The 24,422-nt window shown below is 43.1% G+C and overlaps 1 protein-coding gene across 1 annotated transcript; it reads left to right on the top strand.

Moving 5' to 3' along the window:
* Positions 1–39: 39 nt before the first annotated feature.
* Positions 40–15,489, top strand: LOC311129599 (Fanconi anemia group B protein-like). The gene is made up of 9 exons (XM_084161940.1): positions 40–315; positions 542–1,538; positions 1,613–1,768; positions 1,919–2,011; positions 2,199–2,327; positions 2,460–2,623; positions 8,502–8,905; positions 9,141–9,381; positions 11,249–15,489. Exons 2-9 carry the CDS (start codon positions 609–611, stop codon positions 11,649–11,651), a joined length of 2,520 nt encoding a protein of 839 aa, XP_084018066.1. The 5' UTR covers positions 40–315; positions 542–608; the 3' UTR covers positions 11,652–15,489.
* The last annotated feature ends 8,933 nt before the right edge of the window (positions 15,490–24,422 follow it).

Here is a 24,422-nt window from a genome sequence, read left to right as displayed (position 1 = left end):
ACGTAATTAAAAGCGTTAGATTTGGGTCACGTTCTGCGCAGGATGATCGGCAAATGCCGAGCAAAAGTAGTTGCAGAGGGTTGAAAACCTTATATGAGACGTATATAACAGTATAACCTTATATATAGCCACATCAACTTATATGAACAATTTTGGTAGTTGGCCATACAAAAAATCCACCAATCTGTTCTACGCAGGCGACATGAATCGAGGGCACCCTGACTGAGTCTGCTGGCGCGATGTTTTGACATGAGCAGTAAATGTTTGATAGCCAAGTTAGCTAAGTATTTGACAAACGTTGCCCCATAACTGCAGGTAAGCATCGCCGGTTCATCTTTTATAATTGTATCGCGAAATCATGTGTCTAGTTAGTTAACTACATGTTTGTTCGTTGCAATTTGGGGGTTTATTGCAAGTAAGTTAGCTACAGTAACGTTAACTGGCTAACTACAGTACACCAGCTGAGCATTTCAGCAAGCTGATTAAGCTACCTAGCTAGATAAGCTAAACTCAACTAGAGTCATGTGCATATACTTTTCAGGTGACGCAGAGGGGACACAGATGACACCTGCTGAACTCTTCCTGCTACTGTGGATAAAAGTACCACAATGACACAAGACAGTCCCAGCCAACACACGAAGCTGCTCTCCTTCCATGGTGATATTCTCACATTTCAGTGTAAACTCTCCAATCCCAGAGATGGCGAAAGTCGAAGAGGATCAGAACTGGCTTTCAGCAGACTGACATTTCAACGGGATGGCTGCACTTTCTCAAAGGGGAATGGTGGTATGGCTGTCATCAACAGAAAGAGTTCATCAGATGTTGATATAGTGGCATGCGCCTTTGCACTACATGTGAAAAACAGAGTCACTTCGCCATGCATTTTACTGATACAGAGCAAGAAGGGAGATGTCTTCAAGTACAGCCTTCTCACTCTGAGCAGCTCAAATAGATTAGAGCCACATATGGAGTTTAAACTGCCATACCGAATGAAAGACAATGTTACTATCTTGCAGGGCCCTACTGTATTATGGAGCCATGAAGGTATTGTCTTCTACACATCCCTGCAGGCAGGTGAAGTTAGACAAATACCTATCAAGCTCTCTCTGAACTTTATTGGTGAGTTTCCCCTCAACAAAAGGAAAATATTCATACTAGGTTCCCAAACACAATCAAAAGAATGCCTGAAAGATCAGTTGGACGCTCCAGGCGGGAGCAAAACCCTGGGGTATTTTGTAGAGGACGGACAAGTATTGAACGCAGCTCTGATCTTACCTCATGCCTATAGTTCCATCACACAATGTGTATTTGTGATCTCAGCTGAAGAGGTGAACAGTGTGTTGAAATCAACTGTGGTGGCAGCGACCAGTAAAAAGCAGTTGGTGTATTTTGAGAATGGCATTCCCAGAGAGGTATGTCTGCTTCCCTTTGAAGAACCTCAACACATTCAGATGGTCAACACTGGACGGAATGGATGTCTGTTTGCCATCTCTTTCAACCATGGACATGTCTGTGCAGTGTGGAAAGATACTTTTCAGGTAATGGAATGCTATTTTGGGTGAGCTATCGTGCTTACTGTATAATTCTCATGGCCCTGCTCTGTCTCCCACAGGTAGCATCATGCTGGTCAGGTGTGAGCTCCCTACATGTGGATGACTTTTTGGGCTGTGGAACAGATCAGATGCTGCTGGTCTTTGGAAGCCAGAGCCCTCCTGTGGGTCCAGTGGATCTTTTCCTCATCACAGATCTCTGCGGTACAACTTATTCTGTGAGACACTACTATTTTGTTTTTCTTAAGTTTTATAACACCCCACTTATACCCCTAAATGTTTTATGTAGCAAGGTTCATATCGGGTGTTTTGTTAACCAGATGCCTAAAGGTACAGTTCTGATCTTTAAAGACTGTTGTATGTTTCAGCATGGACAGGAGAGCAGTGAAGGACAGCAGGCATCTGACACAGCTCAGGAGAACTACCTCCTAACTGTCCAAGCTCTACAGTCCAGACTACAGGTATATTATTACATTCAGGAGAACATCACCACAGCTGTTATTCTGTAGTTGTGTATTTGGGTGCTAATGAGAACAATGTGTCAATTATTAAACAGTAGTCATGTTTGGAGTGTATTGTCCAGATGCATCGATATTCCAGTTTATCCAACATGATGTTGTTATTTTCCCCTATGTTGTGTTTCTATAGAGTGGCCTGACCTTGCTCCAGGATCTTCAGAGAGATGTGAGGGTGAAAGAGAGGGTTCTACGCCAGTCAGTCCAAGCCCTCACAGACATGGTCTCAGGAAGAGAACACATTCTCACCCAGACAGAGCAGGTGATTGGTCATTATCCTAGTCACGCTTATCTTTCTTACATGATCTTTCTGACATGACAATTCAATATATGCCAGATGTAAGTAACTGTTATCATATTGGTGTTGATGGTAGTCTTTGATCCTCTCTAACAGGAAGGCCTTGTTTCTCTATGGGATGATGAGCCAGAGGACGAGGCCATGCATGAGAAGATGCAGGTTATGCCAGTGGTGCCACCACCTCTAGTGGACAAGCTTTGGCACCGTGTCATTGAAGACCGCTTGATTGTGGGCGTGATACTAACCACAGAGAGTGCCATGTAAATATACTTCTCTCTCTATATCAGTTGATATTTTCACTGTCAAGTGAGCTCGTTTGAGAGTCCTATGAACATTGCATCTTATTTTCCTCAGTTACACGTCATTAAACATCAATTGTTAGTAGTGAATTTTGGCACTTCTAATTTTCTTTATCGTCTTAATTTTATGGAGCTGAGGGCATGTCCATGGTAATGATAGCGGCAGTGTTCATGTAATGATAGTATGTGTTAATGGGCTTCAGTCAACCATGGTTCCTGCCTGGTGAGAGCCACTTACCAGCTGTTAGATCCCACAGTGTCTGACCAGATTTCTTTATCTACCAACAAGAGCAATTCCCCAAAGACAGAGATAAAAAAACAGACAGAATATTGATCTTTAAAACCACTCACTTAAATCACACCCGAAAGAGAATGTTTCCCCTCTGGACATTTGTCTCACTAGCTAGGTTTCTATCCAATTGGCGACAGATGTTCATGCAAATATTCTAAGATCTGCATATGCGCAAAACAATATGTGCATTTTCCAATCAGAGATGTGGTTTCATCCAATTGACTTTTTGCGGATAAAAGGCAGTTTCTCATGACAGTGCACATAAATAACTTTTGCAGTTAAATTCCCATGTACCGAATAAAAAATAAAAAATAAACTTAAATGGGTTTCCATCGCGTTTTCAACTCTACTGATGGTTTTGTCACACCAGAAATTGTGTTTCAAATAGTGAATGTGCTCATTCTGTCCTTGGCACCTGCGCTCTAGCAACCGCTTGCAGATACAGTGCAGGTATAGCCTACATCAGTGGTTCCCAACCTTTGTCTGTTACTGTACCACCAATTGAATTTAGCTCTGCTAGGAGTACCCTGGAAGTACCCCCTCGTGCATTTTATGATCTAGAGTCTTTTATTTTACATTTACGTCATTTAGCAGATGCTCTTATCCAGAGCGACTTACAAATTGGTGCATTCACCTTATAGCCAGTGGGATAACCACTTTACAATATTTTTTTTTATTTTTTTCGGAGGGGTGGGGTAAGGGGGGGGTAGAAGGATTACTTTATCCTATCCCAGGTATTCCTTAAAGAGGTGGGGTTTCAAGTGTCTCCGGAAGGTGGTGAGTGACTCCGCCGTCCTGGCGTCGTGAGGGAGCTTGTTCCACCATTGGGGTGCCAGAGCAGCGAACAGTTTTGACTGGGCTGAGCGGGAACTGTGCTTCCGCAGAGGTAGGGGAGCCAGCAGGCCAGAGGTGGATGAACGCAATGCCCTCGTTTGGGTGTAGGGACTGATCAGAGCCTGAAGGTACGGAGGTGCCGTTCCCCTCACAGCTCCGTTGGCAAGCACCATGGTCTTGTAGCAGATGCGAGCTTCAACTGGAAGCCAGTGGAGTGTGCGGAGGAGCGGGGTGACGTGAGAGAACTTGGGAAGGTTGAACACCAGACGGGCTGCGGCATTCTGGATGAGTTGTAGGGGTTTAATGGCACAGGCAGGGAGCCCAGCCACAGCGAGTTGCAGTAATCCAGACGGGAGATGACAAGTGCATGGGTTAGGACCTGTGCCGCTTCCTGTGTAAGGCTGGGTCGTACTCTCCGAATGTTGTAGAGCATGAACCTACAGGATCGGGTCACCGCCTTGATGTTAGCGGAGAACGACAGCATGTTGTCCAGGGTCACGCCAAGGCTTTTTGCACTCTGGGAGGAGGACACAATGGAGTTGTCAACCGTGATGGCGAGATCATGGAACGGGCAGTCCTTCCCCGGGAGAAAGAGCAGCTCCGTCTTGCCGAGGTTCAGCTTGAGGTGGTGATCCGTCATCCACACTGATATGTCTGCCAGAGATGCGATTCGCCACCTGGTTATCAGAAGGGGGAAAGGAGAAGATTAGTTGTGTGTCGTCTGCGTAGCAATGATAGGAGAGGCCATGTGAGGATATGACAGAGCCAAGTGACTTGGTGTATAGCGAGAATAGGAGAGGGCCTAGAACTGAGCCCTGGGGGACACCAGTGGTGAGAGCACGTGGTGCGGAGACAGATTCTCGCCACCTCACTTGGTAGGAGCTACCAGTCCGGTAGGACGCAATCCAAGAGTGAGCCGTGCCGGAGATGCCCAACTCGGAGAGGGTGGAGAGGAGGATCTGATGGTTCACAGTATCAAAGGCAGCAGACAGGTCTAGAAGGACAAGAGCAGAGGAGAGAGAGTTAGCTTTAGCAGTGCGGAGAGCCTCCGTGACACAGAGAAGAGCAGTCTCAGTTGAATGACCAGTCTTGAAACCTGACTGGTTTGGATCAAGAAGGTCATTCTGAGAGAGATAGCAAGAGAGTTGGCTAAAGACAGCACGCTCAAGCGTTTTGGAGAGAAAAGAAAGAAGGGATACTGGTCTGTAGTTAACATCGGAGGGATCGAGTGTAGGTTTTTTGAGAAGGGGTGCAACTCTCGGTCTCTTGAAGACGGAAGGGACATAGCCAGCAGTCAAGGATGAGTTGATGAGCGAGGTGAGGTAAGGGAGAAGGTCTCCGGAAATGGTCTGGAGAAGAGAGGAGGGGATAGGGTCAAGCGGGCAGGTTGTTGGGCGGCCGGCCGTCACAAGTCGCAAGATTTCATCTGGAGAGAGGTGGAGAAAGAAGTCGAAACATAGGGTAGGGCAGTGTGAGCAGGACCAGCAGTATCATTTGACTTAACAAACGAGGATCGGATGTCGTCAACCTTCTTTTCAAAATGGTTGACGAAGTCATCCACAGAGAGGGAGGGAGGGGGGGATTCAGCAGGGAGGAGAAGGTGGCAAAGAGCTTCCTAGGGTTAGAGGCAGATGCTTGGAATTTAGAGTGGTAGAAAGTGGCTTTAGCAGCAGAAACAGAGGAAGAAAATGTAGAGAGGAGGGAGTGAAAAGATGCCAGGTCCGCAGGGAGTCTAGTTTTCCTCCATTTCCGCTCGGCTGCCCGGAGCCCTGTTCTGTGAGCTCGCAATGAGTCGTCAAGCCACGGAGCAGGAGGGGAGGACCGAGCCGGCCGAGAGGATAGGGGACATAGAGAGTCAAAGGATGCAGAAAGGGAGGAGAGGAGGGTTGAGGAGGCAGAATCAGGAGATTGGAGGGAGAAGGATTGAGCAGAGGGAAGAGATGATAGGATGGAAGAGGAGAGAGTAGCGGGAGAGAGAGAGAGAGTGAAGGTTGCGACGGCACATTACCATCTGAGTAGGGGCAGAGTGAGTAGTGTTGGAGGAGAGTGAGAGAGAAAAGGATACAAAGTAGTGGTCGGAGACATGGAGGGGAGTTGCAGTAAGATTAGTAGAAGAACCGCATCTAGTAAAGATGAGGTCAAGTGTATTGCCTGCCTTGTGAGTAGGGGGGGATGGTGAGAGGGTGAGGTCAAAAGAGGAGAGGAGTGGAAAGAAGGAGGCAGAGAGAAATGCGTCAAAGGTAGACGTAGGGAGGTTAAAGTCACCCAGAACTGTGAGGGGTGAGCCATCCTCAGGAAAGGAACTTATCAAGGCGTCAAGCTCATTGATGAACTCTCCAAGGGAACCTGGAGTGCGATAAATGATAAGGATGATAAGCTTGAATGGGCTAGTGACTGTGACAGCATGGAATTCAAATGAGGAGATAGACAGATGGGTCAGGGGAAAAAGAGAGAATGTCCACTTGGGAGAGATGAGGATTCCTGTGCCACCACCCCGCTGACCAGATGCTCTCGGGGTATGCGAGAACACATGGTCAGACAAGGAGAGGGCAGTAGGAGTAGCAGTCTTTTCAGTGGTAGCAGTGTTTTTATGGTCTCGAGTCTTCTCAAGTAACCCTTGTGGATAGGCCAAATACCCACAGTGGTCATAGTACCCCTGGTTGGGAACCACTGGCCTACATGAGATTATTATGGACAAAAAGAGCGAGATGATCATTTTTATTTGTCAATCGACAGCCAAGCATCGATCATAATGTCACCAGAATAAGACCGTCAATATTAATTGGAAAGGAGCATCAAGCTCATCACTGTGCACTTTCACCACCCTGTGAAGTTCATAATTTATTTAATCTGTAGCCTAATAAACTGCAAGCTTTCCCGAGTTGTAGTGAGAGGACCACACAACATATCGTTGTGACTCCCAAGTTTACTTCGATATGATGGTTATTGTATCAATATGTGCACATGAAGTCGTTTCCACTGCCATTTCTCGCATAATTGATTTTATCGACACAAAAAGATCCCACCTTGTCTAGTGTATTTTGTTTTGTCGACATTTGAAAGGTTTACCGACAAAATTTGCTGTTTCCATCAGGCCTGTCGTGACATTTTTTTTTTTTTACTCGCATAAAAAGGTTTGATGCAAACCTGGTTAATATCACAGAAAAATTTGACAACTTTGATCATGATACTATTGATGATGATATATAGCAAACAAACATAACATCAAATGCTGTTTACGCCTGTGAAGTGCACTCAAAGCAAGACACTGAAGGGGACGTCAATAATGTCTTACCTTCCACCCAGCTGCCTAGCCTCAGCCTCCTGTAGAAGAGCTGCTGTTAGGCGCCGGTCGTAGTCTTTCTCTCTCTCGAGCGATAACTCTCCAGACTTTGAAAAATTACTATACAGCAGCCACATGCCTGTCTGGTCACCATGGCAACACACTCTCCAACAGCCCTCAGAGCGGTTTCTGTGGGAGCGCACACCAATCAAGAGTCCAAGTTGTGCCACCTGTTCTGTTTCAACTTGGGCGCATGTCTTGAGGATGGAGAACATCATCCTTATGGTGGAATTGCTTGGGGGCCCTCAGTGCTGCTGCTGTGGGTTAACATGGCACTGGTACAGCCCCGTGTAGCTCATTTGGTAGAGCATGGCGCTTGCAGCGCCAGGGTTGTGGGTTCGATTCCCACGGGGGGCTAGTATGAAAATGTATGCACTCACTAACTGTAAGTCGCTCTGGATAAGAGCATCTGCTAAATGACTTAAATGTAAATAGTACATAGGCTCTCCAGACAGTTTGAGATCACTCATCTGTTTGTTCTTTCACGTGTTCTTTTGGTCTTTCATTTATTTGCTCACTCACTCACTTCATTAATGCTAAATGTAATTGATTCCCTGTGCAGCAGCCTACTGTGTCCAAGTGACTGTTACTGATGCGTTATACACTGAACAAAAATATAAACGCAACATGTAAAGTGTTGGTTTCATGAGCTGAAATATAAAGATCCAAGAAATGTTCCATACACACAAAAAGCTTATTTCTCGAAAATGTTGTGCACAAATTTGTTTACATCCCTTTAAGTGAGCGTTTCTCTTTTGCCAAGATTATCCATCCACCTAACAAGTGTAGCATGTCAATAAGCTGATTAAACAGCATGATCATTACACAGGTGCACCTTGTGCTGTGGACAATAAAAGGCCACTCTGAAATGTGCAATTTGTCACACAACACAATGACACATATGTCTCAAGTTTTGAGGGAGCATGCAATTGGCATGCTGACTGCAGGAATGTCCACCAAAGCTGTTGCCAGAGAATTTAATGTTCATTTCTCTACCATAAGCCGCCTCCAACATCGTTTTAGAGAATTTGGCAGTACGTCCAACTGGCCTCACAACCTCAGACCACGTGTATGGCGTCATGTGGGTGAGCGGTTTGCTGATGTCAACGTTGTGAACAGTGCCCCATGGTGGGGTTATGGTATGGGAAGGCATAAGCTACGGACAACGAACACAATTGCATTTTATCAACGGCAATTTTAATGCACAGAAATGCCAATGACGAGATCCTGAGGCTCATTGTGAGGACCATTTCTTTTAAGTTATCTGTGACCAACAGATGCATATCTGTATTCCCAGTCATGTGAAATCCATAGATTAGGGCCTAATTAATTTATTTCAATTTACTGATTTCCTGAACTATAACTTCTAGCTCAGCCGAGAGTGTTACTTTATCCATCCTGAGAGAGGGAGGCCGGAGCCGGGCGCCTGCAGTCATCCAGACCCACAGCCAAGCGTCCTGGTTCCCCACACCCAGACCCCCGTCTCCCTGCTCTCACCCAGAGCCAGCGGCTAAGAGGAGCAGGCGGGACTGTGCCAGTGCCAGTGGAGCCCGTGACACACACAGACTGGCAGTGACCGCTGTGACTGACCTGACCCCTCTGCTGACCTCTGGCAGTGTCAAATGCCCCATTATGCTCCATTACGTCCACAGACAGGGATCTTCAGCCTCTGTAACCGCCCCAGGACCAACAGTGGTCCAGTGCGGTCAAGTCCTAGTCGATATCCAGGTCAAACACCACCCCCAGCTGATGACCAACAGTCAACTCACAACAGGTAAAACTGTGACCCTTCATTTCAGTTAATGGTCAATAAGTAAGAACTCTGTAACTCCCCTGTATGTTAATTGATAGTCGTTTGTGTATGCAGTTACATACAGTATGTCACGTCTTTTCTTAACAGTACAATAGTGTTGCTTACTCATTGAATATATGGGCTATACAGTTAATACAGTATGTATGTATTGTATTCACTATTCTATTGCATTCTATTTTCTTTCCTGTCTTTCTAGATGAGGCTAGAGAAGACCTGCTTAGCCTATTGGCCGTGCTGGATGCCTGGACCTTCCTGATCCACTCCCCTGACCACACCCTGTGTGACGTGGCTGGCTGGATCCAGACAAGCATGCCCTGTGAGAGGCTAGAGATCAGCCCACACTACCTACTGGCCAATCCTGCTGGGCCATCTGCTGCCATGCTGTTTCACTGGCAGCACAAAACACCTTTCCAGGGAGAATTATCCGTCCACTGCAGGTAGCTTATCTTTGCTTACAATGCCATTTGATATGTTCAAGGAATTAGGAAATTATATATATATATATATATATATATATATATATATATATATATATATATATATATATATATATATAGGAAATTACCCACAAGAGTGATTCAATTACTTGGTAGTGGGGCATGCATGAATGTTCCTTAATCCAAATATACTGGAACATTTAATGGCACAGTAATACTTCAATGGTACAGTGAGTTTTGTAACAGATGAAACGCTAATAATAATATTATATATATATATATATATAATATTATTTGCGTTTCTAATAATAATAATATTATATATATATAAAATATTATTATTATTATTCGCGTTTCATCTGTTACAAAACTCACTGTACCATTGAAGTATTACTGTGCCATTAAATGTTCCAGTATATTTGGATTAAGGAACATTCATGCATGCCCCACTACCAAGTTATTGAATCACTCTTGTGGGTAATTTCCTAATATATATATATATATATATTAGTACCAATCAAAAGAGTTTGGACATACCTACTCATTCCAGGGTTTTTCTTTATTTGTACTATTTTCTACATTGTAGAATAAAGGTGAAGACCTCAAAACTATGAAATAACACATATGGAATCATGTATTAACCAAAAAAGTGTTGAAACGAATCAAAATATATTTTATATTTGAGATTCTTCAAAGTAGCCATCCTTTGCCTTGATGACAGCTTTGCACACTTTTGGCATTCTCTCAAGAACTTTGAAAGTTTCTTCAAGTGCAGTCGCATAAAGCACTATGCACTATGATGAAACTGGATCTCATGAGGACCGCCACAGGAATGGAAGACCCAGAGTTACCTCTGCTGCAGAGGATAAGTTCATTAGAGTTACCAGCCTCAGAAATTGCAGCCCAAATAAATGCTTCACAGAGTTCAAGTAACATCTCAACATCAACTGTTCAGAGGAGACTGTGTGAATCAGGCCTTCATGGTCGAATTGCTGCAACTAAACCACTACTGAAGGACACCAATAAGAAGAAGAGACTTGCTTGGGATAAGAAACACGAGCAATGGACATTAGACCAGTGAAAATCTGTCCTTTGGTCTGATGGGTCCAAATTTGAGATTTTTTGTTACACCCGCCGTGTCTTTGTGAGACGCAGAGTAGGTGAACGGATGATTTCTGCATGTGTGGTTCCCACCGTGAAGCATGGAAGAGGAGGTGTGGGGGTGCTTTGCTGGTGACACTGTCAGTGATTTATTTAGACTTCAAGGCACACTTAACCAGCATGGCTACCACAGCATTCTGCAGTAATGCGCCATCCCATCTGGTTTGCGCTTAGTGGGACTATCATTCGTTTTTCAACAGGACAATGACCCAAAGCATACCTCCAGGCTGTGTAAGGGCTATTTGACCAAGAAGGAGAGTGATTGAGTGCTGGATCAGATGACCTGGCCTCCATTATCACCCAACCTCAACCCATTTTGAGATGGTTTGGGATGAGTTGGACCACAGAGTGAAGGAAAAGCAGCCAAGAAGTGCTCAGCATATGTGGGAACTCCTTCAAGACTGTTGGAAAAGCATTCCAGGTGAAGCTGGATGAGAGAATGCAAAGAGTGTGCAAAGCTGTCATCAAGGCAAAGGGTGGCTATTTGAAGAATCTCAAATCTCAAATATATTTTGATTTGTTTAACACTTTTTTGGTTACTACATGATTCCATGTGTGTTCTTTCATAGTTTTGATGTCTTCACTATTATTCTACAATGTAGAAAATAGTACAAATAAAGAAAAACCCTGCAATGAGTAGGTGTGTCCAAACTTTTGACTGGTACTATATATATCTCATGGTATTTACATAATTGTTCACCTGTAGCCAGTTCAAGGTGCTGCAGTTCCTAGACTCCCTGTGTGGTTTCCTGCCAGCATCCTGCTCCATCCTGCCTCTCAGACAGGGGGGAGGAGATGGGACGGCACCACGACTGGCCCATTCCCTGGAGAAAGAGGTACTGTCACTCAAACAGGGCCTGTCGTCTCTGTTCCGTGGTGAGGAGGAGATGGAAGAGGGGAAGAAGATAGAGCCCCCTGATCCAGGCTCTGCCGAGGGACTCCAGAGGTGCAGGGAGGAGTGGCAGAGGGACAGGGAGAGGAGCAGGAGGTTGTTGAGCCCCCTGGTGGGCGTGGACTGCTATCGCAGGCTGACCCAGAGCCTAGCCCAGGTACAGCTGGAAGGAGATGTAGCCGCCCTCCTAGAGACACAGACTCACACACTCATTTAGCTTTGCACTGCATTGACATGTACACTCAGTGGCCAATTTCTTAGGTATACCCATCTAGTACTGGGTCGGACCCCCCTTTGCCTCCAGAACAGCCTAAATTCTTTGGTTCATGGGAACGTAGTTCAATTGGTATCAAGGGACCTAACTGGTGCCAGGAAAACATTCCCCACACCATTATACCACCGCCACCTGCCTGTACCGTTGACACCAGGCAGGATGGGGCCATGGAGTCATACTGCTTACGGCAAATCCTGCCTCTGCCATCAGCATGACGCAACAGGAACCGGGATTCGTCGGAGCAGGCAATGTTTTTTCTGCTCTTCAGTTGTCCAGTGTTGGTGATGGCGTGCCCACTGGAGCCGGTTCTTCTTGCTTTTAGCTGATAGGAGTGGAACCCGGTGTGGTCGTCTGCTGCAATAGCCCATCTGTGACATGGACCGACGAGTTCTGCATTCCGAGATGCTGTTCTGCACACCACTGTTTTATTGCACCGTTATTTGCCTGTTTGTGGCCCACCTGTTAGCTTGCACGATTCTTGCCATTCTCATTCGACCTCTCATCAACGAGCTGTTTTCGCACACAGGACTGCCTCTGACTGGATGTTTTTTGTTTGTCGCACCATTCTCGGTTAACCCTAGACACCGTCTTTTCTCAGATACTGGAACTGGCGCACCTGGCACTGACGATCATACTGTCGCTTAGATCACTCGTTTTGCCCATTCTAACATTCAATCGAACAGTATCTGAATGCCTCAACGCCTGTCTGCCTGCTTTATATAGCAAGCCACGGCCACGTTACTCACTCTGTAGAAGCGAGCCATTTTTGTGAAAGGGATACCTAATAAACTGGCCACTTAGAGTATAGTAGTTACTTTTTATTTCTATGCTTTCTACAGGATTGTATGGTTACGTTCTTTCGGTTTCTAATATTCTGTATGTGCCTATTATCAATGAAATGTTGAGATTCAGTCCAGATGATCCCTCTCTTATGAACTGAGTACTACCTTATGCATTGTCATTGGTAATGAGAAGTTACAAACCAGAGATAAAATTCACCCTGTAGGTTACTGTAATTATTATGTTGAAATCTCTGATACTGTAAACCTGCCTGTACCTATAGTGCCTTCAGAAAGTACTCATACCCCTTGACTTATTCCAGATTTTATTGTTACAGCCTGAATTCAAAATGGATTAAATATATTTTTTGTCTCACCCATCTACACACAATACCCTATAATGACAAAGTGAAAACATGTTCTGAGAAATTGTTTAAAATCTTTTGAAAATGAAATACAGAAATATCTAATTTACATAAGTTTCTCCCTTAGTCAATACATGTTAGAATCACCTTTGGCAGTGATTACAGCTGTGAGTCTCTCTGGGTAAGTCTCTAAGCGCTTTGCACACCTGGATTGTACAATATCTGCCCATTTTTATTATTTTCAAAATTCTTTAAGCTTGTTCTTCATTTAAGTCTGCATTGATGGGATGGAGCATCGCTTTCTCTACAGTAGTTTCTGTTTCGAGAAGGGGCTCAGCCTAAACGGTTATGGCGCTTTACAACAAGTAAATAGTTTCACTTCCTTTTATTAGCATCTCAAAACCAATGGTGCTTTATTTCTACTGAAGTAGCAGTATACAGTGCCTTCAGAAAGTATAAACACCCCTTGACTTATTCCAAAAATTTTTGTGTTGCAGCCTGAATTCAAAATGGATAAAATAAATAACAAAAATCTCACCCATCTAAACACAATACCCAATAATGACAAAGTGAAAACATGTTTTTAGAGATGTTTTCTAATATTTCTTCTCATTTACATAAGTGTTCACACCCCTGAGTCAATGCATGTTAGAATAACCTTTGGCAGTGATTAAAGCTGTGAGGCTTTCTGGTTAAGTCTCTAAGCGATTTGCACATCTGGATTGTACAATATTTACCCATTATTTTCAAAATTCTTCAAGCTCTTCAATTAGTTGTAGATCATTGCTGGACGACCATTTTCAAGTCTTTCAAGTCAAAACTGTAACTCGGTGTCTCAGGATAATTTACTGTCTTCGTGGTAAGCAACTCCAGTGTAGATTTGGCCTTGTGTTTTAGGTTATTGTCCTTCTGAAAGGTGAATTAATCTCCCAGTGTTAAGGTAGAAATCACACTGAACCAGGTTTTCCTGTATAATTTTGCCTGTGCTTAGCTCCATTCCGTTTATTTTTTGTCCTGAAAAACTCCACAGTCCTTAATGATTATAAGCACACCCATAACATGATGCAGCCACCACTATGCTTGAAAATATGGAGAATGGTACTCCGTAATGAATTATTGGATTTGCCCCAAACATAACACTGTGTTCAGGACAAAAAGTGAATTGCTTTGCGTAATTTTTTTTGCAGTGTTACTTTAGTGCCTTATTGCAATTTTGGATTCTGTACAAGCTTCCTTTTCACGCTGTCAATTAGGTTAGTATTGTGGCGTAATTACAATGTTGTTGATCCATCCTCAGCCATTAAACTCTGTAACTGTTTTAAAGTCACCATTGGACTCATGGTGAAATCCCTGAGCTGTTTCCTTCCTCCCCGGCAACTGAGTTAGGAAAGACGCCTGTATCTTTGCAGTGACTGGGTGAAACATCCAAAGTGTAATTAATGACTTCACCTTGCTCAAAGGGATATTCAATGTCTGCTTCTTTTTTTTTTTTTGGTGAGGCATTGGAAAACATCCCTGGTCTTTGTTTGAAATTCACTGCTCGATTGAGGGACCTTACAATTATCTGTATGTGTGGGGTACAGAGATGAGGTAGTCATTCAAAAATCATGTTAAACACTATTTTGCACACAGTGAGTCCATACAACTTATGTGACTTGTTAAGCAAGTTTTTATTCCTGAACTTATTTAGGCTTGCCATAACAAAGAGGTTGAATACTTATTGACTCAAGACATTTCAGCTTTTTCATTTTTAATTATTTTGAAAATATGTCTAAAAACATAATTCAATTTTGACATAATGGGGTATTGTGTGTGTGGGCTTGTGACAAAATATATGTTTAATCCCTTTCAAAATCAGGCTGTAACCCAACAAAATGTGGAAAAAGCAGAGCAGTGTGAATACTTTCTGAAGGCACTGTATGAGTGTATGCGTGTGTGAATGCTTGTCTCCCTTGGACCACCTCCTGTGCTTCACGCCTCTAATCTGTGTGCGATAGCTACTCCTCTCTCCCCTCAGACCGGCAGCCTGTGAAACACTGTGCTGCTGCTGTGCCCACTGGGAGAGACTGGCTTCTTACTCTGATCTGAAGTGTGAAACACTGTGTGTTCAGAATGAAACTTTAGGAGGTAACGGGTTAGCAAAGGTCTACACCTACCTCCCTGGTTAGTAGCTGAGAAAGCTTTTAGTGTCTCTTCTTCCCTTTATGGCTCTGTTATGTTCTCTGTAAGATGCTATAAAATAAACTCATATTGGATGTTGTCTTGTCATGACCACATGTAGTACAGTTACTATTACGTGTCCTTCGTCCAAGGGAACATCAATGGTGTTTATTTCTAAATGTGCTCAAAAAGCAGCTTTCCTAAGAGTCCTCATCCCAGGCTGTTAGATCGGTGAGTTTTGTGACAGCTTAGGATGGGGATGTGCCGTTTGGCTGTCGGCTAGCCAGGAGCTGCTGTGTCTCCATCTGTCTGTGGCACTCCGTCTGATCAGAGAAACTCCCCTTTTTGCTCTCTCACAACTATGCTTTCTGCTCCACTGCCTCAGGCAGTTATTGGATCCAGGGCTCTTGGACTCACTGTCACAATACTTTTTGTCTAGAAAACATACTTGGACAACATTGTTGTAGGCACTCTTTGTTTTCACTATAATGGGATTTTTTGGGCAAAATAATAACAATAAAAAGCCATGTAATTCAAATGATTCAGCTTTGAACCTGTTTTTGGAGAAATGTATCCTCTGGTGATACCTGCCATTGCGTTTTGCGCTGTCATTTTCACAACACTCCCACTAATTCACTCCCCCTCTTGTTTAGCACCTTCACACCTTTGGCCTCCTTCAAACCCACAGGTTTTTAGATTATCATCTGGGGTTAGGTATACAGCGACTGCGCTGTGGCACCTGCTCGATTTATGTTATCAGCTGGGGATGGTTTTCTGCCTGGAGGCCTCTTCAAACCTCTGCCTGGCAGGCTGAGGAGAATGTGTGGGATTTGTTTTGTCATCCCGTTATTGCATGCTAACTTTCATTACATTTGAGAAGGATCACTGCAGGGCTTCTGCCCTCGATCCACAAAAGTGTTTTGATCAGAATGAAGAATGCGGTTTCTGACAGGTGAATGTCATCAGGCGCCATTGCAGACAAGGACCAGACATGAAGCTTGCATGAATGCATCTTTCTTCTCCGGAGCCAAAATATACTTTACAAAAATATAACAACAATTTCAAAGATTTTACTGAGTTACAGTTCACATAAGGAAATCAGTCAATTGAAATAAATTCGTTAGGCCCTAATCTATGGATTTCACATGACTGGGAATACATACATTTATCTGTTGGTCACAGCTACCTTACAAAAAAGGTAGGGGCGGGGATCAGAAAACCAGTCAGTATCTCCTTTGCATAGAGTTGATCAGGCTGTTGATTGTGGCCTGTGGAATGTTGTCCCACTCCTCTTCAGTGACTGTGCTAAGTTGCTGGATATGAGGTGATGGCGGCGGATGAATGGCACGACATTGGGCCTCGGGATCTCGTCACGGTATCTCTGTGCATTCAAATTGCAATAGATAAAATGTAATTGTGTTCGTTGTCCATAGCTTATGCCTGCCCATACCATAACCACACTGCCACCATGGGGCACTCTGTTCACAACGTTGACATCAGCAAACCGCTCGCTCACACGATGCCATACACGTGGTGTGCGGTTGTGAGACTGGTTGGACGTACTGCCAAATTCCATAAAACGACGTTGGAGATGGCTTATGGTTGAGAAATTAACGTTAAAATCTCTGGTAAAAGCTCTGGTGGACATTCCTGCAGTCAGCATGCCAATTGCACGCTCCCTCAAAACGTGAGACATCTGTGGCATTGTGTTTGTGTGACAAAACTGCACATTTTAGAGTGGCCTTTTATTGTCCCAAGCACAAGGTGGCACCTGTGTAATAATCAGCTTCTTGATATGCCACATCTGTCAGGTGGATGGATTGTCTTGGCAAACTAGAAATGCTCACTAACAGGGATGTAAACAAATCTGTGCACAAAAATGAGAAGAATAAGCTTTTTGTGCATATGGAAAGTTTCTGGGATCTTTTATTTCAGCTCATGAAACATGGGACTAACACTTTACATGTTGTGTTTTTATGTATTTTTTCTAGTGTTGTTTATGAAGGTTATTATTCAAGGGCATTTCTGCCACTTTTCAAACTCTTATCTCCAGCACAATACCAGAGTCTACATATGTGAAAATATTGCGTTTCTATGATCTGTGGTTAAAAAGATATGATGAAGGTCCTAAAAAATGTCATCAAGTGTCATCAAGACAAAATACTTTTCAAAACCTGCAACGAGTTTCTAGCCAGAGGGAGGGTATTTTCTTTCTCCCCAAGTCACTGTGAATCTGTTAGTGTTTGAAAATCACTGTTTATCAAATGTTGATAATGTCATCGGGTAGAACTTTTTCACGTATTTATTTTTCTACAAAATGTAGATATGTGCCATTTCACAGATGTAGACACTGATTGTTCTGGATATGATGAACATGAGCTTGAAAAATGGTGGAATTGGCCTTTAAGACATGAAGGCAATTTGCCAGTCATTCCAGATTTACAGTTGAAGTCGGAAGTTTACATACAGTTAGGTTGGAGTCATTAAAACTAGTTTTTCAACCACTCCACAAATTTCTTGTTAATAAACTATAGTTTTGGCAAGGCGGTTAGGACATCTACTTTGTGCATGACACAAGTAATTTTTCCAACAATTTACAGACTGATTTATTTTACTTATAATTCACTGTATCACAATTCCAGTGGGTCAGAAGTTTACATACACTAAGTTGACTGTGTCTTTAAACAGCTTGGACAATTCCAGAAAATGATGTCATGGCTTTAGAAGCTTTTGATAGGCTAATTGACATCATTTGAGTCAATTGGAGGTGTACCTGTGGATGTATTTCAAGGCCTACCTTCAAAGTCAGTGCCTCTTTTCTTGACATCATGGGAAAATCAAAAGAAATCAGCCAAGACCTCAGAAAAAAGATTGTAGACCTCCGCTAGTCTGGTTCATCATTGGGAGCAATTTCCAAATGCCTGAAGGTACCACGTTCATCTGTACAAACAATAGTACGCAAGTATAAACACCATGGGACCACGCAGCCGTCATACCGCTCAGAAGAAGCCACTGCTCCAAAACCGCCATAAAAAAGCCAGACTACGGTTTGCAACTGCACATGGGGACAAAGATTGTACTTTTTGGAGAAATGTCCTCTGATCTGATTAAATAAAAATATAACTGTTTGGCCATAACGACCATCGTTATGTTTGAAGGAAAAAGGGGACACTTGCAAGCCGAAGAACACCATCCCAACCGTGAAGCACGGCGGGGGGTGCATTGCTGCAGGAGGGACTGGTGCACTTCACAAAATAGATGGCATCATGAGGAAGGACTTATTATGTGGATATATTGAAGCAACATCTCAAGACATCAGTCAGGAAGTTAAAGCTTGGTCGCAAATGGGTCTTCCAAATGGACAATGACCCCAAGCATACTTCCAAAGTTGTGGCAAAATGGCTTAAGGACAACAAAGTCAAGGTATTGGAGTGGCCATCACAAAGCCCTGACCTCAATCCTATAGAACATTTGTGGGCAGAACTGAAAAAGCGTGTGCGAGCAAGGAGGCCTACAAACATTGACTCAGTTCGACCAGCTCTGTCAGGAGGAATGGGCCAAAAATCACCCAACTTATTGTGGGAAGCATGTGGAAGGCTACCCGAAACGTTTGACCCAAGTTAAACAATTTAAAGGCAATGCTACTAAATACTAATTGAGTGTATGTAAACTTCTGACCCACTGGGAATGTGATGAAATAAATAAAAGCTGAAATAAATCATTACATTTACATTACATTTTCGTCATTTAGCAGACGCTCTTATCCAGAGCGACTTACAAATTGGTGCATTCACCTTATGATAGCCAGTGGGACAACCACTTTACAATTGTTTTTTATTGTTTTTGGGGGGGGGGGGGTAGGATTACTTTATCCTATCCCAGGTATTCCTTAAAGAGGTGGGGTTTCAAGTGTCTCCGGAAGGTGTTGAGTGACTCCGCTGTCCTGGCGTCGTGAGGGAGCTTGTTCCACCATTGGGGTACCAGAGCAGCGAACCGTTTTGACTGGGCTGAGCGGGAACTGTGCTTCCGCAGAGGTAGGGGGGCCAGCAGGCCAGAGGTGGATGAACGCAATGCCCTCGTTTGGGTGTAGGGACTGATCAGAGCCTGAAGGTATGGATGTGCCGTTCCCCTCACAGCTCCGTAGGCAAGCACCATGGTCTTGTAGCAGATGCGAGCTATTCATTCTTTCTACTATTATTCTGACATTTCACATTCTTAAAATAAAGTGGTGATCCTAACTGACCTAAGACAGGGAATTTTTACTAGGATAAAAAATTGGGAATTGTGAAAAACTGAGTTTAAATGTATTTGGCTAAGGTGTATGTAAACTTCCGACTTCAACTGTAAATCTGTTGACAAGACAAAAACATGTAGCCTAGTTTCCATCTTGTACAGTTTATTAGAATTACATTTGTTTCTTTTTTTACATTTTGCAGACGCTCTTATCCAGAGCGACTTACAGTTAGTGAGTGCATACATTTTTCATACTGGCCCCCCGTGGGAATCGAACCCACAACCCTGGCGTTGCAAGCGCCATCCTCTACCAACTGAGCTACACGGGAGTTGCTATGTTACTGAACATGAATCATCATTTAATATTCTATTAAGGGACAAACAAGCCCCAGATACTTGATTGACTATTTCCAGAGGCATCGTTGTGGTAGTGTTGACACCAACAATGATGAGTGATGTTGGTGGAGAGAAGTCATTGTTATGCTGATTCTGAGTGACAGGAGGTCAACCTTGATCGCTCTGCTCCTGGCCTGCTTGCTACAGCTATTGACTAAGTTTCCTCTCACTGCAGGACTATGTCACAGGTTGAAGTCTATTGGGGTGAATCTTGTCCTGGAGGCAGAGCTGAGCGATTTACACTAGATGGGCCAGTTTCAAAGTCAAAATTGGCTATATATCGTACAAATTCATGGAAACAAACAAAAAAAACATTTTTGGTCATAAAAGGATACTTCGGGAATTTGGCAATGAGGCCCTTTATCTAATTCCCCAGAGTCAGATGAACTTGTGGATACCAGTTTTATGTCTGTGTCCAGTATGAAGGAAGTTAGAGGTAGTTTCGCGAACCAATGCTAACTAGCTTTAGCACAATGACTGGAAGTCTAAAGGCCTCACGAAGTATCCCTTTACTTTATGGTTAGGGTTATGCATAAGGTCAGCAGTGTGGTTAAGGTCAGGGTTAGGTTTCAAATCAGATTGTATGACTGTGGCTGAGTCAGCTAGTGACTACCCTGCTGAGCTGCCTCCAGTACATGAGTCATCCCAATAAATGCCTGTGACTGTCAAATCTATGTGAAAATACACAGGCTTATTTACATTTACATTTTAGTCATTTAGCAGACGCTCTTATCCAGAGCGACTTACAGTTAGTGAATACATTTTTTTTATACTGGCCCCCCGTGGGAATCAAACCCACAACCCTGGCGTTGCAAACGCCATGCTCTATCAACTGAGCTACATCCCAGCCGGCCATTCCCTCCCCTACCCTGGACGACGCTGGGCCAATTGTGCGCCGCCCATGAGTCTCCCGGTCGCGGCCGGCTGCGACAGAGCCTGGATTCGAACCAGGATCTCTAGTGGCACAGTTAGTACTGCGATGCAGTGCCTTAGACCACTGCGCCACTCAGGAGTATTGATTACAATAGAGAAGTATCTCTACGCTGAAGATGTATTTCGACTGTACCTTGACTAGTAGTCGTCGGAAGTACTCTCTCTCCCTGTGTTTGACTACAATTCCAAGTGGCACACTTGCAGTATTCAATTATTATAAAAAAAATGTATGCAGATACTCTCAAAAATAAATACTCTTAAAAGCGCTTCCCAGTGATGTTTGAATGGAACATCACAGACACTTTTAAAGTAGACCTCCGACGTAAATCCCAATTGCGTGACTTTATCAAATATCAATCATGTATTATGATATTTGTTCAACTTAGCAACCCGTCGACCTTCATCGGTCCAGTTGTTTTTAGTGTTAGGCATCTAAATTTCTATTTTTATCTTCTAATTTGACTTGCTCTTCTGACTAGAGTGGGTGGGAAGTTCAGTCTGAAGGGTTGTCGTATAATTCCTAGAATTGTTCATGTCCCATCAGGAGCATAACAGTGTTTATCAGTTCTCGTTAGTAACCATATTTCTGAGCAGTACAACTCCGTGATTAGAAATTGATATTTATTTATGCACTTTGGAGTAGGATTTAGAATGATAGAATCATTGTGCTTTGAAAAACATTTCCTAAGACAGCAGGGAAACCAGTCATGGAAGAGCTGGAGGGGAATCGAAGCATGCACAGACAGTTCAGTCTCATTGATTATAGACTAGCTACATAGAGCCATGACAAAGGAGCTGAGATCAATACTCTGTAATATCAGCAGCATCCCACACAAGTTCCCATCTACAGTAGTAGCACTGGGTTTTAAGTCTGTGTCCAACCTCTAAAGGTGGGAATTGTATTGACATTAAGTGGTTTTGTTAGTTAGAAAGTGTAGAGTTGGGGCTGTTTTGCAGTTCCAGAAAGGATCATGGGTAAACATCGGTTTGAGTTGGATGACAATGATTATAGCTTTGTTATGGTCATCTATAAGGCTGGGTTAATCACTGGAATAACATAAAACAGTTTTCATTTGTAGAAACGTTCATCTCCCAGGCTTTTAAAGAGGAGAAAGACAAAATATATTCTGTGAACAAAATGATCCACCAGTTTTCAAACTCAATCAATCCCCACTTTCCCCACACACTGGCCTTTACATTTCTGTGCAGTTGCTATGGAAACCCTGTAATTTATTTTTTTCTCCCTCCCAGACTGTCTAGAAGCCTAATTAATGATTGGAAGTCGTATTTCCTCTCTGAGACCATTAAGATGCTATCTATTTTTACTCTTTATTCTGAAAATAATTGTATTTTTAATAAGCTGTCACTGCTTGGCTGTTTCAATAAGACTGCATCCTTGACTTTTAGACCAATAATGAACAGTGATGAAAAGTGTCACCTACAGTAAATGTGAGATATTATATGTAGAGTATTAACATTATGGATCAGTTTAGAATCCTGATGTGAAACACTTTCAACCGCAGTTGTATGCAATATTCTGCTTGGATATAATACCACATACACTAACTACATCACAATAATCTCCAATAGCACACTTTGTCTTGGATGTGGCTCAATGTTGATCTCTGTCATTCATTTCCAGCATGATAATAATAATAAGGTCCAGTGAATTGACTAGTGGGAAAGGTAAGTCCAATATACAGTAGAGCAATGTTATCTTTTCTGTCTAATTACAATTATTCACATGGTCATTTGGTGTCAGGGAGCATAGCATGATGCTCTCTGGGCAGCAGTGATATCCATGGTTCTCACATTAAACAACTTCAGAGACAATTACATTGAGTGGAGACCGTTTAGGAGGTTCTACCACTTAGCCCCGTGTGTGTGTCTAATAGAATGTTTTTGACATGGCGGTGAAGCTACCCTGGCATTTTCTATTCAGGTGGTGTCCACACAGGTAAACGCTACCTGCTGTGATGTCTCGCCAACACACCATGAGGTCCATTATCCTGCATTAGCGGAAGCCCACTGTCGCCCCGGGTCTGTGTCACACGGTGTGACCTGGATAGAGAGAGAGCTCAGCCAGGCTTCAGCAGTCACCCTGAGTCATTGGCCAGGTAAGAAGAAAGGACAGTTGTTGTTTTTTCTCTCTAACTTTGTCCCAAGTCACTATAGAGATGTCTGTTTTAGTTTATTTTTCTTGGTTTGTCTCTAATCATTATTTACAAGTAATGATTCCCTGTTGCCATCCCAATAGAAATATTGAACTCTGTAGTCTGCATCATCATTCTACTTCTAAAATGTGGTCAGCTAGTTCCATACGGTACACATCATGTGAAGTTCTGACAACCTGATGGGACAATACAGTAACACACTACCATGATGAGCGAGAGGGTTTATGTGGTGCACACTCAACTTTATTGATGTACAGTTTAACACCTTTTTCAGAAACAGCATCAGTTTCCCATAGGAGGGGGGGGGGGGGGGGGGGTCTTACTGCGGTGTGAGGCGGATGAGATCTTCCTGGGGAATACATCTATACATCTACATTGCGCCGCTGCTAAATGCATATAGTGGAAACACTGAGCATTCAAGAAAATACTTTCCTCATAGTATGTCAGGAGTGCAAGGACCAATAGCTGCTCTATACCATTGTGTTATGAGGATATCCTTCATAGTGGCAATACTGTATAGTATACAATGTTAACTGTAATACGTACTGCCCAAAGAGGGCACTGCCGTGTGGAAGTGAGGGGATGCATTCAGCAGTCCTCAGAGGAATCTTAAGAAGTAGAATAGAAATCTCAGTTTTTAGAAACATCATCTGCCTTCATTACAATAAACGTTTAATTACAGTTAAATCTACAAAAACGTACACCCCAACTCTAAATATTTATCTGTGATACAAACAAATCAATTGGCAAAAAGGGAATACTGAGTAGTGGGATATTGTCTGTGTGTCAGTAGTTTGTCATGTACCCTGTGTGGCATATTTAAGAATAATAAGAAAATTAAATGCAAAAGATGGAGTTTGAAAATAGCGATGGTATGTTGAATAATTAATTAGATTAGATGACATGTATGTAATAATAATGACTTGATATACATTGAAGGGGAGTGGAAAATACAAACCACTTTCAGGCAAAATGTAACTAACTGATTTTAAATAAGTGCATTAATTTCTGACAGACAGCTGAGCGAGAAGAGACGTTGCTTTGTGAAAGCTAGGGAAGCATGCCATTTATCTCAAAATCCATGATATCTATGGCTTTGGGTAGCTCATAAAAATGCAGTATCCAACTGTCAATCTGGATTTAATCTCTTCACACATGTAGGCCTTATAGGACGTGTGTGTGTGTGTGTGTGTGTGTGTGTGTGTGTGTTTGGTTTTACTATCCTTGAGGGGACCAGAAGTCCTCACAAGGATAGTAAACCAAGTGGGGATATTTTGCCGGTCCCCACAAGGAAAATGGCTATTTTAGGCTTAGAGGTTAGGGTTACAATAAGGGCTAGGGTTAGGTTTAGGATGAAGGGTTAGGGAAAATAGGATTTTGAATGGGAATCAATTGTTTGGTCCCCACAAGGATAGTAAAACGTGTGTGTGTGTGTGTACATTGTGCTCGTTGCCTAATAAATAGAAGAACTGCTGCTTGTAGAAACAGTGAGGAACTGCAGTACAATTGTATAAAACTGTTCTAAATCAACCTTCATATGAAAACTTTTTTTTTCACCACACAAAAGTCTAACCCTAAAGCCCAGACTACTCCACATACAAATCTATGGAATGTTGCTCCATTGCAAGGTTGCACAAATGCAAAGGCAGTATTGTCTCATAATTTGGTCCACCT

Source organism: Coregonus lavaretus (genome assembly GCF_964263955.1).
Source record: "Coregonus lavaretus genome assembly, chromosome: 5".
Taxonomy (NCBI): Eukaryota; Metazoa; Chordata; class Actinopteri; order Salmoniformes; family Salmonidae; genus Coregonus; species Coregonus lavaretus.
Note: the sequence above shows the minus strand (reverse complement) of the source record. Positions and strands in the feature narration are given on the sequence as shown.

Excerpts from the sequence above, each read along its gene's own strand:
- LOC311129599 (XM_084161940.1), top strand. The coding sequence starts at position 609 with ATGACACAAGACAGTCCCAGCCAACACACGAAGCTGCTCTCCTTCCAT. Across the intron at positions 2,624-8,501 it reads CTAACCACAGAGAGTGCCAT|CTCAGCCGAGAGTGTTACTT; the intron begins GTAAATATACTT and ends TATAACTTCTAG. Across the intron at positions 9,382-11,248 it reads GAATTATCCGTCCACTGCAG|CCAGTTCAAGGTGCTGCAGT; the intron begins GTAGCTTATCTT and ends GTTCACCTGTAG.